The sequence below is a fragment of the Carassius carassius genome, chromosome 6 (genome assembly GCF_963082965.1).
Source record: "Carassius carassius chromosome 6, fCarCar2.1, whole genome shotgun sequence".
NCBI lineage: Eukaryota > Metazoa > Chordata > Actinopteri > Cypriniformes > Cyprinidae > Carassius > Carassius carassius.
The window spans coordinates 39,576,752-39,591,590 of NC_081760.1; the positions used below are offsets into that span (position 1 = coordinate 39,576,752).

General features: G+C 35.7%; 1 protein-coding gene across 1 annotated transcript in view; it reads left to right on the forward strand.

The window, feature by feature from the left end:
• The window catches only part of LOC132142075 (deoxynucleoside triphosphate triphosphohydrolase SAMHD1-like), a 29,444-nt gene extending 22,419 nt beyond the window's left edge, over nt 1-7,025 (forward strand). Inside the window, exons 8-15 of the mRNA XM_059551713.1 lie at nt 1,139-1,239; nt 3,384-3,492; nt 5,335-5,426; nt 5,574-5,686; nt 5,897-6,033; nt 6,141-6,233; nt 6,316-6,420; nt 6,678-7,025. Of these exons, the coding sequence (XP_059407696.1) occupies nt 1,139-1,239; nt 3,384-3,492; nt 5,335-5,426; nt 5,574-5,686; nt 5,897-6,033; nt 6,141-6,233; nt 6,316-6,420; nt 6,678-6,830 (903 nt within the window). The 3' untranslated portion in view covers nt 6,831-7,025. The remainder of the gene's footprint in view (nt 1-1,138; nt 1,240-3,383; nt 3,493-5,334; nt 5,427-5,573; nt 5,687-5,896; nt 6,034-6,140; nt 6,234-6,315; nt 6,421-6,677) is intronic.
• The last annotated feature ends 7,814 nt before the right edge of the window (nt 7,026-14,839 follow it).

Below are 14,839 nucleotides of genomic sequence, written 5' to 3' on the forward strand. Positions count from 1 at the left end.
AATTTCGAGGAGAGAGAGAAAGTCTTCAGACTTCGGGCTCTGGAAGGATCTCACTACATCGCACTACATTTTGTTTTTCCCCTACGTTGATTTATTTATTTATTTTTTTCATGTTGCAGTTCATGGCTTCCATGTTACGGATAACAACATGTGTAAAAAGAACAATACACAAAGTGTATGTATTGTATGAAGTCGTGGCCTAGTGGTTATAGAGTTTGACTCCTAACCTTAGGGTTGTGGGTTCAAATCTCGGGCTGGCAATACCATGACTGAGGTGCCCTTGAGCAAGGCACTGAACCCCAAACTGCTCCTCAGGTGCCATTTGGGGTTCGGTGCCTTGCTAAAGGGCACGTCAGTCGTGGTATTGCCGGCCTGAGATTTGAACCCACAACCCTAAGGTTAGGAGTTATTAGTGGTTATGGTGGAATATGCTGTACATATTATTTTACTTTTCTGACATACTTTGGGAGCTGAAGCTTAAAATGGAAAGTGGAGCAGGTTTAGACACTGCAGGCTTATAGGGTGTGGATATGAATTTGTCTATCACAGCTGAAGGAAACGACAATATGATTGCAGATGAACAAACAAACGAACATGACTCACAAGCATATTCAAGCAAAAGCCAGCATATATTCGTTCTGTGAAACAAAGCAAAACCAATGTTACTCACCTATCGAGAAGAAGCAAAGCAACCTCTGCATCCAATCGCAAGCCTTCCCACTCCTTGTGTTCTCTCCAGCGCTGGAAAGCTGATCTGAAATTTACACGAGTCCTACTTCTTTCCTTATCGTAAGCTATATTTTGTTCCGCAGACTTTTTCCTATTTTGTTTTTTATCCGCCATCTCTATCTTTCTTTCGTTGATCAGCTCAGCTAATGTCTGTCCTGCACTGAGCTCTCTCTCCTCCACATCATGAGTAGACACGCCCCTTACTGCTGAGTGGCTACAAGTTTGTTTTGGTACTCGGCCCGACTCGGTTTTCTAAATTGTTTTTGAAAAAATACATACCCCCACCTTTAAAGACCAAATGCATGAATCTGATACACAACTGTTTAACTCTGCTCCAGGTTAATAAAACAGATTGACTTATAACCTTCAATGGAAAGTTAAAGTGAACCGGATATGCTTGTCTTTTCAGTGGACAAATCAAGGCAGAGATGAAGAAAAATCCTTCCTGTATGAGATTGTGGCAAATAAACAGAATGGGATTGATGTAGACAAATGGGACTATTTTGCACGGTAAGTATTATCTGACATTTTGGGAGGATGCTGCAATAATCTAGCATCTATATTAACTTTTTGAGCCAATCACCTTAGTCATAAATGTGATCTGACTAGTGAGTGTAGAGCTGCATGAAATTTGCATCAATGAAAAGAACAATCTCAAATCTTCATTAGTGACTATCCTGAGCTGTGAAATATTGTTATGATTTGTTTGTACTAGTGATGCAAAGTCCGATTCATTTACGTGCACCAGTTCTTTCCGGACAGTCCCGCTCACTGAACTGGATCAAAAAGACGATTCATTGGTTCCTGACGTAATCAAGCAATGATGTCACTATACATTAATTTTCTAACCACTCATGCAAATGCTGTATCATTGAATCATTCAAATAAAGTTATGTGTGTTAACACATATTGAAACATTCAAATAAAAAAGTTATTTGTGTGAATGCGTATAGCTGATTATTGCCTTTCATCAGAGGTGTCAAGTCCAGGGGTCAGAAAGTAAAAGTCCTGCCATATTTTTGTTCCACCCATGAACTCAGCAGCTGATTTCACCAGAGGAGGAACCAAGTCATTCCTTTCAAGTCACAAACGAGTCTCAAGTTAAATCCCAAGTCCCCAAAGAGTTAAAGTTAGTGAGATAATTAAGTGACTAATTAAATGATGACTGTGCAGTAGTGATAAACACCTGCTGTTATTGAAAATTACAGAGGATCGGGATGATTTATTGTTTAAAATGATGCGACCATCATGGAGGTCAGTGTTTGATTTAGTTGGGCTCTTGACCCTTTTAATAATACAAAGTAATTTGCTTTTAAGCACTTGCGGTTGTGTTACATAGTAAACATTAACACATTGCTGAATTGCTAAATTAAATTGCTCTTTTTTATCTAAAACATTTAATGAACACCATGAGGGTGTCTCTCTTTGGTTTGTTACATGATGTACAGCTATTTCTGGACTACAAAAAAGTCCTAATAAACAAATATTATTGCAATGCTTAAATATTGGGGGAAAACTTATACAGGCTCAGGATTTTAGACATGAACACTTATCATATGATCCTCAACAGTGGTGACAAAATTATTCATGCTACAGTCCTTGATGGGAGTTTTACTATGGTGTTACCCAGCATGCACTTCAGCTTGAAGAGTTTTGTTGATTGTCACCATTGTTGAGATTCATATGCTGGGTCATGATGTCTGTGCGTCTTAGTAGGACAAGATTAAAAAAAAAATATATATATAGTCATTACATACATTAGATTTCAAATTATTTCATTATAACTATTATACCAACGGTTTATTTGCATGTGGCAGTTCCACAAGGTAGGTTATTAAAAATAAACTGAACATATGTTAAATGAAATAAACTTTGTTTGGAAATAAACAGACTGATGCCTAACAATTACTTTGTCATGTAAAACCAGCTAGTAATGGTTTTCTGCACAGCACTGATCGCACTGCTTTATAACAGCACATGTACTTTTACAGGGAAATACCTAACACAAGAAGCCAAAGGTCAAGAGCCCAACTGAAGCAAACACTGATCTCCATGATGGTGGCATCAGTTTAACCAATAAAACATCAGCATCTGATCCTCTGTAACACACAATAATGGCAGGTGTTCATCACTAATGCACAATCATCATTTAATTAGTCTCTTAATTGTCTCATTGACTTTAACTCTTTGAGGACTTGGGATTTGACTTGAGACTAGTTTGTGACTTGAAAGGAATGACTTGGTTCCTCCTCTGGTGAAATCAGCTGCTGAGTTCATGGGTGGAACAAAAATATGGCAGGACTTTTACTTTCTGACCCCTGGACTTGACACCTCTGCTCATTCGGTTCTTTTTTAGTTGGACATAATACTTCGGCTGTGCGTCCTGCGTCATCAACCGGTAACGAAAGGTTGATTCTGTTCGATTGTGTGAACCGGCTGAACCGGTTACTTCCTGAGAACCAGCTCAAAAGAGCAATTCGTTCAAGAATCGAACATCACTAGTATGTACTGAAAGCTCAAATTGGACCTCGTCTTATTATCTTGTTACAGTAGGTTAGTGTGAAATAAAGGTACCAGATCAAACACAAACCACAGCCAAACAGACATGAAGTCATTTGTGTCTCAAATTTATTTCCATATACTGAATTTTGCAGAGACTGTCATCACCTTGGCATACGAAACAGTTTTGATCATCAGCGTCTACTGAAGTTTGCTCGAGTCTGTGAAGTGAACGGGAGAAATCACATCTGCTTCAGAGACAAGGTGCGTGATTCAATCATCACACTATTATTTATAATTAACCCATACTGCATATATGGCTTCAGTGAGTTTTTATTAAGATTGAAACAAAACTCTGCAAGACTGTGGCTCTCCAGGACCGACGTTGGCCACTAGGGATGTCCCGATCAGGTTTTTTTGCCCTCGAGTCCGAGTCCGAGTCATTTGATTTTGAGTATCTGCCGATACCGAGTCCCGATCCGATACTTCTATAATACATTTAAAAAAGAATAAAGAAGACCGAAAAAACAGATCCAGGATGTTCAATAAATTACATTTTGAAATATATTCAAATATAAAACAGCTATTTTAAATAGGCTAGTAAAAATATTTCAAAATTGTACTGTTTCGCTGTACTTTTGATCAAATAAATGCAGGCTTGGTGAACAGAAGAGACTTCTTTAAAAAAAACATTAACAAGCTTACTGGTCAAAAACTTCTGACTGGTAGTATAGGTAATTAAAATTTTTCTCTTATTTTCTAGCTTTTAATTGGCTTAGAAATCTTTAAATGCTGGACAATAACAAATAATAATGATTTGTTTATATACTACAAACACTGTTTATCACATAATAAGGCAGAATAGTTTCTATACTGTAATACATGCTATGTCAATTAGCACTGCATTGTTCATATACTTTATTTATCACCTGCTGGAGATGACTTGAAAAACAATTTATTGTCTTGTTCGTATATTAATGTCTTCGTGTTTGCATAAGTTTCTGTTATCCTGTGAAAACCACAGCGATAGCTGGACGCTTTTGTCCATATTAGGAGTTTCCAGATATGACTATCAGCGTGAGAGCGCGCTCCGGCTTCTAGTATGAATGAAACGCACACTGCATGAGAGTTTAGCGCTCTGTGATGTTCATCTCGCTGTATTCTGGGTCCGAATGAAATATCAGGTCATGCACAGACTATCCTGTTTCTTTGAGTTTGAATCTATATTTATTCACACCATCTCTTGAAAACAAAGTGATGTCATGCCGCACACGTTGCTGTTTCTGTGTGGAGTCAAAAGGATCTAACTCTATGCCACCGCATAGCTAAAGATGTGTTAAAAAATAATGAGAATATATATCCGAGTCCTGATCGGGAGGTAACATCCGATTCCGATCGAGTCTGAAACCACGCGATCGGGCCCGATATCCGATCACGAGATCGGATCTGGACATCCCTATTGGCCACCCCAGGTGTATGTGATAAGATTTTAAACTTAATATGTTAGCCTATATTTTAGAAGAATATTACAGTGGTGTTAAGAGTTAGGTTTTCTGCTCTGCTAATATAGAGAAGGAATCAACTTTGATGTTGCGCCTTTTGTTTGAGTCCAGCTTATCATTATTTTAAGTGAGGAAAGACTATTCCATTCACATTTAAGATTTCTGCTGATGTTATTAGGCAATTTCTTATAAATCTAAAATTGGCAACTTCAGGTTAAAATGACTTTCAGTGGCACACCATATTGGCATGTTAACTCAAAGTGATGGCTCACCCAAAAGTGATCATTTTGTCATCATACATCCCCCCACCCATATTTTTTTATTTTATTTTATTATTATTTTTATTTTATTTTTTCATGTAGTACTTTATTTATTCCGTGGGACACAAAATAATATATTTTCAAGGGGTTTCAGTTCTTTCAGTCCATACAAAGTTAGTGAGGTCAAAACAACATTGGTGCCCACTGACTACCATTCCATGGACAAATAAACACTTTAAACTTTTAAATAGCATTATTTGTGTGTTCAGCTTAATAATAATAATGTTCAGTGTGAGAACTGGATTGTGGGATCTCTGACACACTGATGTCTGTGTGTTTCACAGGAGGCTGATAATGTTTATGACATGTTTCGCACCCGATACACTCTCCATCGCCAGGCCTATCAGCACAAGATCTGCAACATCATCGAAGACATGTGAGTTTCTCTGTTCGTTGTGAAGGGGATATCTGTGCATCTGATGCATCTGACAATATTTAACACTGTAGATAACCAATTGCAAAAAAAACAAAAAAAAAGTCTGTATGTACAAGTTTAAAACACTAACTTGCGTTTCTCTGTTAGGTTTTCAGAAGCTCTCTTACGATCTGATCGTGATCTTCATGAAGGAAAACCTGAAGATATGCTGAAGATTTCTGAAGCAATAAAAACAGCAGAGGAATACAGCAAACTCACAGGTCAGCTGAAAACAGAAATAAAATAAACTGAAAGGTAAAAAACAGCATATTACAATATATCTACAGTATATAGACATTTGTAATTATGTGTCTCAGAATATACTGTAGAGTGTATAAAATAATATATTATTGTTCAAATTACACATTGGCAGAAAACAATAACAACAACATAAAACCTTTTTGCTAATTAATCTTCTATTCTTCCATCAGATGAGATCTTTGAGCAGATCATGTCCTCCACTTCTGATAAACTGAAGGAATCTCGAGAAATCTTGAACAAGATCATCAGAAGAAAACTGCCAAAGTTTGTTGGAGAAGCTCGACTGACTGAAAAAAACATCTCAAAGGTTTGACAGAAAATGAAATACATTGTTTGACTATTCGACTGATATGAGCAATATTTAAGTACACAAGAACAACACAATCCAGTAACTGACTGACTCTGTGAAATCAGGAAGAGCTGACAGAAACATGGAAAGCTGCAGTAGAGAAGTACAAACCTAGCGATCCCACTGTTTCTCTGAACGCTGATGATTTACCAGTTTATGTAAGTTATACTGCATGTATATACAAAAAACTTAATCTCTGCCTTCATATCTTCAAAAACCAGTTAATCTCTTTTGACTCAGGTGGTTGATCTGGATCACGGCATGAAGGACAAAAACCCCATTGAAAACGTCTATTTCTACAGCAAGAGGAAACCCAATGAAGCTTCTGCCATTAAGGATTATCAGGTAAAGTCACACTTAAACCTTTATATTTCAGATCACTGCAGAATTTTCCAGATAAGAAGTATAAGTAATTTCATAATAAAATAGGTGCCATTCATTCTGTACTTTTGGTAAACAAAATGGACAGGGGCTTGAAATTATAACTATAGATGGATACTTTTTTCCCAGTGCTGGGCTCCATAATGTTTACAGTGTTTGCTTGTTTGCTACATTAGCAGTTTTAGAAAACTCATTGTGTGTGTTTTGTCTTGTATTGACAGCTGTCCAGTTTCCTGCCAAAAAGGTTTAATGAAGAGCTGGTCAGAGTTTACTACAAAAACACTGACGTGAATAAAGAGGAGCAGAAGAAGATGGTGGAGGAGGCTGAGAAGTGCTTTCAGATCTGGTGTGGCTCCAATTTTGGACTCCAGTAATGTGCATGTGGTTTATAATATGTGATATTTTAGACACAACCAGTACTGTGTCTATAGTTGTTGTTATACATATTCCCTTCTGCTGTACATTCAATGTTTAATGACTAAACTAAAGGTACTAACCTTGTTGAAATGGAAAGACTGATTCATAGTTCAATGAATATAATGCAAAAATGTATGATCTTTTTTTTTCTACTTGAAATGGAACTTGAACTTGAAGATATTAAGTAAAAGGTAACAGTGATCTAAAATAATTTGATTCAGACATTACTCTGCATGTAGTGAAAGACCTTAAATATTCTTCTGTTCTTCTAACTTCCATTCTTCCTATTCTTCTAACAGATCTAATAATAAGAACTGTACTATTTACAGAGGTGTCAAGTCCAGGGGTCAGAAAGTAAAAGTCCAGCCATATTTTTGTTCCACCCATGAACTCAGCAGCTGATTTCACCAAAGGAGGAACCAAGTCATTCCTTTCAAGTCACAAACGAGTCTCAAGTTAAATCCCAAGTCCCCAAAGAGTTAAAGTTAGTGAGATAATTAAGTGACTAATTAAATGATGACTGTGCAGTAGTGATAAACACCTGCTGTTATTGAAAATTACAGAGGATCGGATGATTTATTGTTTAAAATGATGCGACCATCATGGAGATCAGTGTTTGATTTAGTTGGGCTCTTGACCCTTTTAATAATACAAAGTAATTTGCTTTTAAGCACTTGCGGTTGTGTTACATAGTAAACATTAACACATTGCTGAATTGCTAAATTTAATTGCTCTTTTTTTATCTAAAACATTTAATGAACACCATGAGGGTGTCTCTCTTTGGTTTGTTACATGATGTACAGCTATATCTGAACTACAAAAAAGTCATATTAAACAAATATTATTGCAATTCTTAAATATTGGGGGAAAATTACTCTCTGGATTTTAGACATGAGCACTTATCATATGATCCTCAACAGTGGTGACAAAATTATTCATGCTACAGTCCTTGATGGGAGTTTTACTATGGTGTTACCCAGCATGCACATCAGCTTGAAGAGTTTTGTTGATTGTCACCATTGTTGAGATTCATATGCTGGGTCATGATGTCTGTGCGTCTTAGTAGGACAAGATTAAAAAAATATATATATTCATTACATACATTAGATTTCAAAGTATTTCATTATAACTATTATTCCAACGGTTTATTTGCATGTGGCAGTTCCACAAGGTAGGTTATTAAAAAAAAACTGAACATATGTTAAATGAAATAAACTTTTTTTGGAAATAAACAGACTGATGCCTAACAATTACTTTGTCATGTAAAACCAGCTAGTAATGGTTTTCTGCACAGCACTGATCACACTGCTTTATAACAGCACATGTACTTTTACAGGGAAATACCTAACACAAGAAGCCAAAGGTCAAGAGCCCAACTGAAGCAAACACTGATCTCCATGATGGTGGCATCAGTTTAACCAATAAAATATCAGCATCTGATCCTCTGTAACACACAATAATGGCAGGTGTTCATCACTAATGCACAATCATCATTTAATTAGTCTCTTAATTATCTCATTGACTTTAACTCTTTGAGGACTTGGGATTTGACTTGAGACTAGTTTGTGACTTGAAAGGAATGACTTGGTTCCTCCTCTGGTGAAATCAGCTGCTGAGTTCATGGGTGGAACAAAAATATGGCAGGACTTTTACTTTCTGACCCCTGGACTTAACACCTCTGGATAGAATATTGTGTTTAGTAAAGAAAGTGTCTTGGGCTAATATTTCAATTGTTAATTTGAATAGATCACTAATAGAAGGAAAGTTATCTCCTCTATTACTTAGAATGACCCCTGTTGGCAAGCTTATTGAATCGGAATGTGTCAAAGTTTGGAGGAATGTAAACAATGACTTTTTATTTAATTGCCAAGATATCGCTTGGCAAGTTATACAGAATTGTTTACCCACCCGGGTCTTCTTGAAGAAAAGAAATTGTACTCGTACCATGCTATGTCCTAGAACATACTGTGGTGAAGAAGACACTATTAAGCATTGTCTGTGGGAATGTCCATATGCTCAGAGGATATGGAATCAAATACGACCATGGTTGTTGAATCTGTACAGAATGCCAAGCGAGGGAGATATTTGTTATGGAGAATTAAAAGAGGTTCATTTCAATAAATGGATTAGTTGATGGGCAATTATAAACATCTTTAAAGAAGCGTTATGGAAATCTAGAAATATTTGTGTATTTCGGTCTAATGAGATCCCAGTTAAATCAGTGGTAAAATCGAGCTTAAGAAGCATTGGTGACTATATTGTAAGAGATGCACAGAAAATGACAGTTGATGAAATGGATAAGATTTGGAACATACCAAATGTCTCTCCCTTTAATAAGGTATGGAATATTGGTTAACTGAGTTATGTAATATGGAATTGTATGTATTATATGCTAAGCTCTGTTCCTTCTTTTCTTTTCTTTTAGTGTTCAGCAATTCATTGTAAATTGCTTTGCAGTAATTTCCTGTAATCCATTTTACAGCAATTAACATCATTTTTACAGGATTTTATTGGCAACTTTTTGCCAGTAAAATCCTGTAAATTCTACAGTGCATTTTTTACAGTGTAACATTGTAGGAATGCTAGTTTTTAAACAAACAGTTTGAAGCAATGGGAGTGGAGTTAATTTCCACCACTGCTGCCAGTAAATTACTGTTATTTAGAGGCACATGTTTTTACAGTGTAGGTATAAGGGGACAATATGCAGCGTTTGGGGAATAAGGGTAGCATGCTAAATTATAAAGCATTTATACTGTAAGTATTTTATAACTAAACGATACGTGTACATGTTCATAAGTTATACCTAAGTTCATAAGTAGGCCTTATAGTTAAAAATAATTAAAACATTTAGTGTTTTAATGCAAGTGAATCGAGTTGTACTGGTTCTTCTGTTCAGTGCATTCATACACACTTTCACAATTTAAAGCTACTTAAGATTGCCTGTTTTGTGTTCTGTGTCATTTATCAGAGTAAAATTTGTACTTATCTGTCCTCATTTGTAGGTTACTTACGGTACAAGCTAAACACTTCTGAATTAATGAATTTAAAAATACGTGTAAATGTAAATGAACATGCTGTTTGCTTCTTTTAACCTCCATGAATTGTGAGTAAGGTGTGATAAGTAGACATGATTAAAGTTTTAAAATGAGTGAAAATGCAGGATGTGTGCTAGTTGATAATGAATAAAGCTTCACAGACTTTATTAAGTGTATTGGATGGCATATCAATAATATTATACAACTTTAAATAAGCAAAATATAGTAGTTTATATTTTTTAAATGTATATTATATTTATTAAGTTTGATGTTTCAGTAGACTATTCTGTTTTATTGTATTGTATTCTTTTATAGTAAATTCTTCTTGTATTTTATAATTTGAGTTATTGTCAGAACAGTTTGAGTTAAGGACATATCTGTGCATTAGACACTGGAACATCATACAGCCTTACATAATATATGTGAAAAAAATCCCCTCAATTTTCTAATGTAAACGTAGGACAGGTTCTTATTTCTTATCAAAAACACATCTGTCTTGGTTTGCACGTCTGTCTATTTCAGATCTTTACTTTTTAACAAAAAAAGGTCAAACAATCTCTCAGTACTCCCCACTGTGCAAAGTTACGTCCAGTGGATGTCTTTTTATGTCTTTGCAGACGTTGAAAAGACATCCACTGAGGAGCCAGAATAAAAGTTTTTATGACGTCTTTTTTTGACGTCTTCTGTACGTCGGATTTAGACGTTCATTTAGACATAATTTATACTGTTTCTGGACCAAATCAACAGTCTCAGGATGCATTAGATTTAGACTCTTGTTATTTCAATGTAATTTCCAGACACTGTGTTTGTCCTAAAATCAAGAAAATAAAATAATCTTCATGAAATAATGAAATAACTGATGATTGAGACATTAAATCTCTGAAGATCTCAGCAGAGGAGGATCAATTTACATCATTTACATCAACATCATTTGAAGTCACCATTGTGGTGGACAGTGTTTGGTTTAGTTGGGATCTTGGTCCTTATGCTGCTTGTGTGAGCTTGTCTTTGGTTGTTGTAACTGTGTGTTATAAAACACTCTTAAGAATTAAGATCAAGCGTTATCATCTTGCTTTTAATGGTGATTAAACTAGAGCACAATACGTTATTAGTGTTTTGTTGCAACTCTGTATTTATTTTCACGGACAGACACCTTGTAGAAATAATGTACTTATTTTTAAAAAACACATCATGTAGTCACACACAGACATCAAGATTGTGGATATGTATCACATCAATGGTGACAATTAAAACAAAAAGGTCTGGAAAATAAGGATGAGTTTGTGCTATAAAGCCGTTTTGATTGTCACCATTGTTGTGATGCATATGCTAAATCTAGATCTTTGTCACACACAAATCTAGTCTGTGTGTGAGTACATGACGCTTTTGCTCAAAATATTTCAAACGCATGCATTTTGTCCAACTTCAAAATAAGTATTTTGCTCTTGGAGCCTGTACTGCAGAGTTCAAAGGATTAGGAGATATATACAAACAAACAAAGAGCTGATAACACCTGAGCTCTCTTAAATTTGTCTTTCTTTGCTACAACAACAGTGTTTCACAAACACACAGTTATAACAGCCAGAGACAAGCTAACACAAGAAGAATGAGGACCAAGATCCCAACTAAACCAAACACTTTCCACCACAATGGTGACTTCAAATGAATCTAATATCAACATTTAAACCTCTGTTATTTCTCAATAAGAGCTTCTCTAGATGTCTGACAGAAATAAAGTCAATCTAATGATTCTCATGTTTGTGGAGATGTTTGATCATCCTCTGCTGAGATCTTCAGAGATTTAATGTCTTTGTTTCGCAGTTGATTTTACCACATGCTCAATCGTCAGTTATTTCATTATTTCATGAAGATTATTTTATTTTCTTGATTTTAGGACAAACACAGTGTCTGGAAATTACATTGAAATAACATGACTCTAAATCTAACGCATCCTGAGAGTGTTGATTTGGTCCAGAAACAGTATAAATGATGTCTAAATGAACCTTAAATGATGTTGAAAATATTTCTACTGACCACTTTTGAACTAGTTTTTAACCTTGTAAGGAGGTTCTCTGAACGTCTAAATCGGACGTACAGAAGACGTCAAAAAAAGACGTCATAAAAACTTTCATTCTGGCTCCTCAGTGGAATTCTTTTCAACGTCTGCAAAGACATAAAAAGACGTCCACAAGATGTCAACTGGACATAACTTTGCCCAGTGGGTCTTTTATTCAAAGATCACCTTCTCTAATATTAGTCTCCGTAGTAAGTTTTTCCTGCATGTCATGCTTTTGTTTGATTTTTCAGGTGTGTCATGTTTTCGTAAATGTGACAAGGTTTCCCTGTGAAATACGCAGCTGAGCAGGTTCAAACTGTATAGAAAGGTGTGTTAAAAGTCACATAACCAAATAAACATTATGTGGTTTGCAGTAATTAAAGGTTTATGGACAAACAGGTTATGCTAAATGTGTGAAGAACAGGTAGTGCTGCTTGTCTAGATGAACAGCTGATCTGTGTTTGCCTTTCTACTGTAAGCTTTCAATTTGTTTACACCTATAATGCTGTGTCTGTAATTACACTCTAAAACCAGACAAGTCATGTAACTCAAACGTTTGAGTAAAAAGGGTCCAGGTATCGTTCGTTCATTTGTTTTTTGCTTTCACATTATTCGTTTGAATAAAGGATTCAACTCTCTCATTAAGATAGAGACTTAGCGCCACCTACTGGCGCTGTTAGTTTCATAGTTAAATAGTAGACGTTTCTTTTTTTTCAATCATTTCATATTTCTACATTAAAATCTTAACATTAAAAACATTAATCTATTAACATAATTTATAAATTATGAATTTATATCTAAATAGCCTGTGTCAATCCAAAAATAGATTTTATTGAAACAGACTTCCTTTTATTTGGTCATAATAGCCATACACCGTGTCTGTGTATTCTGACTGAATTTGTAGATTAAATGTAAGAATCTGACATAAGAGGACAGATAGCTATGACAAGGAATTAACTGCCTGCTCGACCAAAGGGTTGAGCACATTTTGAGACACTATATTTTATTGAGAGGAGTAGCCTACCTAACTTAACTCAAGCTGATTGAGCCATCTCTACCATCTGGTTGATGTATGCTATGCCAAGAGTGTCAATCAACAGCACTTCACAATCCTTCTTCTAACATGGATGTCAGACGCAAAGAAATCACCCTTTCAATGTCAGCCCTTTTTGGTGAAATTTTGAAAGGTAAGCATATATTTTTTTAACATATTACACTGTAAGAGCCCTAACTTAAAAAAAAAAAAAAACTATGTTACTTGGTGCCATGAAAAAAAACTTTAGTATGTTTTTAATAATTTTTCAAAAACTTGCTCAACCAAACGGTTGATTTGAAACTTCAAGCCCATGTACCAGAAAACCCCACAGAGTACTCTGATGCTGATCTCAGTTATGCTGATGACCCAATAAAGTTCTCAAATCTGCCCTGGAGTACCCACAACCCTGCACATTTTTTATGTCTCTCTCATCTATTACACCTGATTCAACTCATCATCTCATTAGTGGAGACTGCAAGAACTGAAGTGGATGTGTGTCAGATATAGGGAGACATACAGAATGTGCAGTGCTTCATCGCGAGGTTAAAGATCCACTGACATAGAAGGATCTGGATTATCACCCCATCCGAGTAGAGGTAGCTGGTGACAGTTCTTTTGAGTCCCTGGATGAAGATGATGCTCCCTCAACAAGCACATTATCTACTAAGCTTCCATATTAGAAGAGAAGAAAAGGCAAACACACGATAAAAGCAGTTTCCTTAAACTTACACTGCACAGCATTGCTAGTTTACAAAGAAATCTTCATTTGTCTACAAAAAGAAATAAATAAAATCCTGTTGCACTACCACACTTGACGTGTTTCTTGAATCATAAAAGCATAAAATGCAATTATATTACTATTTTTTTCTATTTTTTTTTTGTTTTTTAGTTTTTGAATGAGGAAAGAATGTTGGTTTTGTTACTTTTAGTTATTTTTGCTATTTAGTTTTGTTTATTGTTTAAAAAACAAGAAAACGTAAAATTCCCTGTGTTAAAATGAAAACCTGAAAAAAATGTATGGCATACTTCCATAAATGAATAAGATTCAATATACAAACTCTATGTTATTTAGCTTTTCTTTTAATAAATTAGTATTATAGTTCACATTTTCTGATCTTTATAGTATTTGTATGTATGAATTCCAGCATTTTTACCGTTAAGTGACATCTCAACCATTTGATAGTGAATAGTGACTCACTCACTATTCATCTCAACCATTTGGTAGAGGCCGATATTACAAAAATTATGGGACGTTCTGAAAAAAAAAAACATTGAGTCAAAGTCACCTTTATTTATATAGCGCTTTAAACAAAATACATTCCGTCAAAGCAACTGAACAACATTCATTAGGAAAACAGTGTCAATAATGAAAAAAATGATAGTTAAAGGCAGTTCATCATTGAATTCAGTTATGTCATCTCTGTTCAATTAAATAGTGTCTGTGCATTTATTTGCAATCAAGTCAACGATATCGCTGTAGATGAAGTGTCCCCAACTAAGCAAGCCAGAGGCGACAGCGGCAAGGAACCGAAACTCCATCGGTGACAGAATGGAGAAAAAAACCTTGGGAGAAACCAGGCTCAGTTGGGGGGCCAGTTCTCCTCTGACCAGACGAAACCAGTAGTTCAATTCCAGACTGCAGCAAAGTCAGATTGTGCAGAAGAATCATCTGTTTCCTGTGGTCTTGTCCTGGTGCTCCTTTGAGACAAGGTCTTTACAGGGGATCTGTATCTGGGGCTCTAGTTGTCCTGGTCTCCGCTGTCTTTAAGGGATGTAGAGGTCCTTTCTAGGTGCTGATCCAGCATCTGGTCTGGATACGTACTGGATCCGGGTGACTGC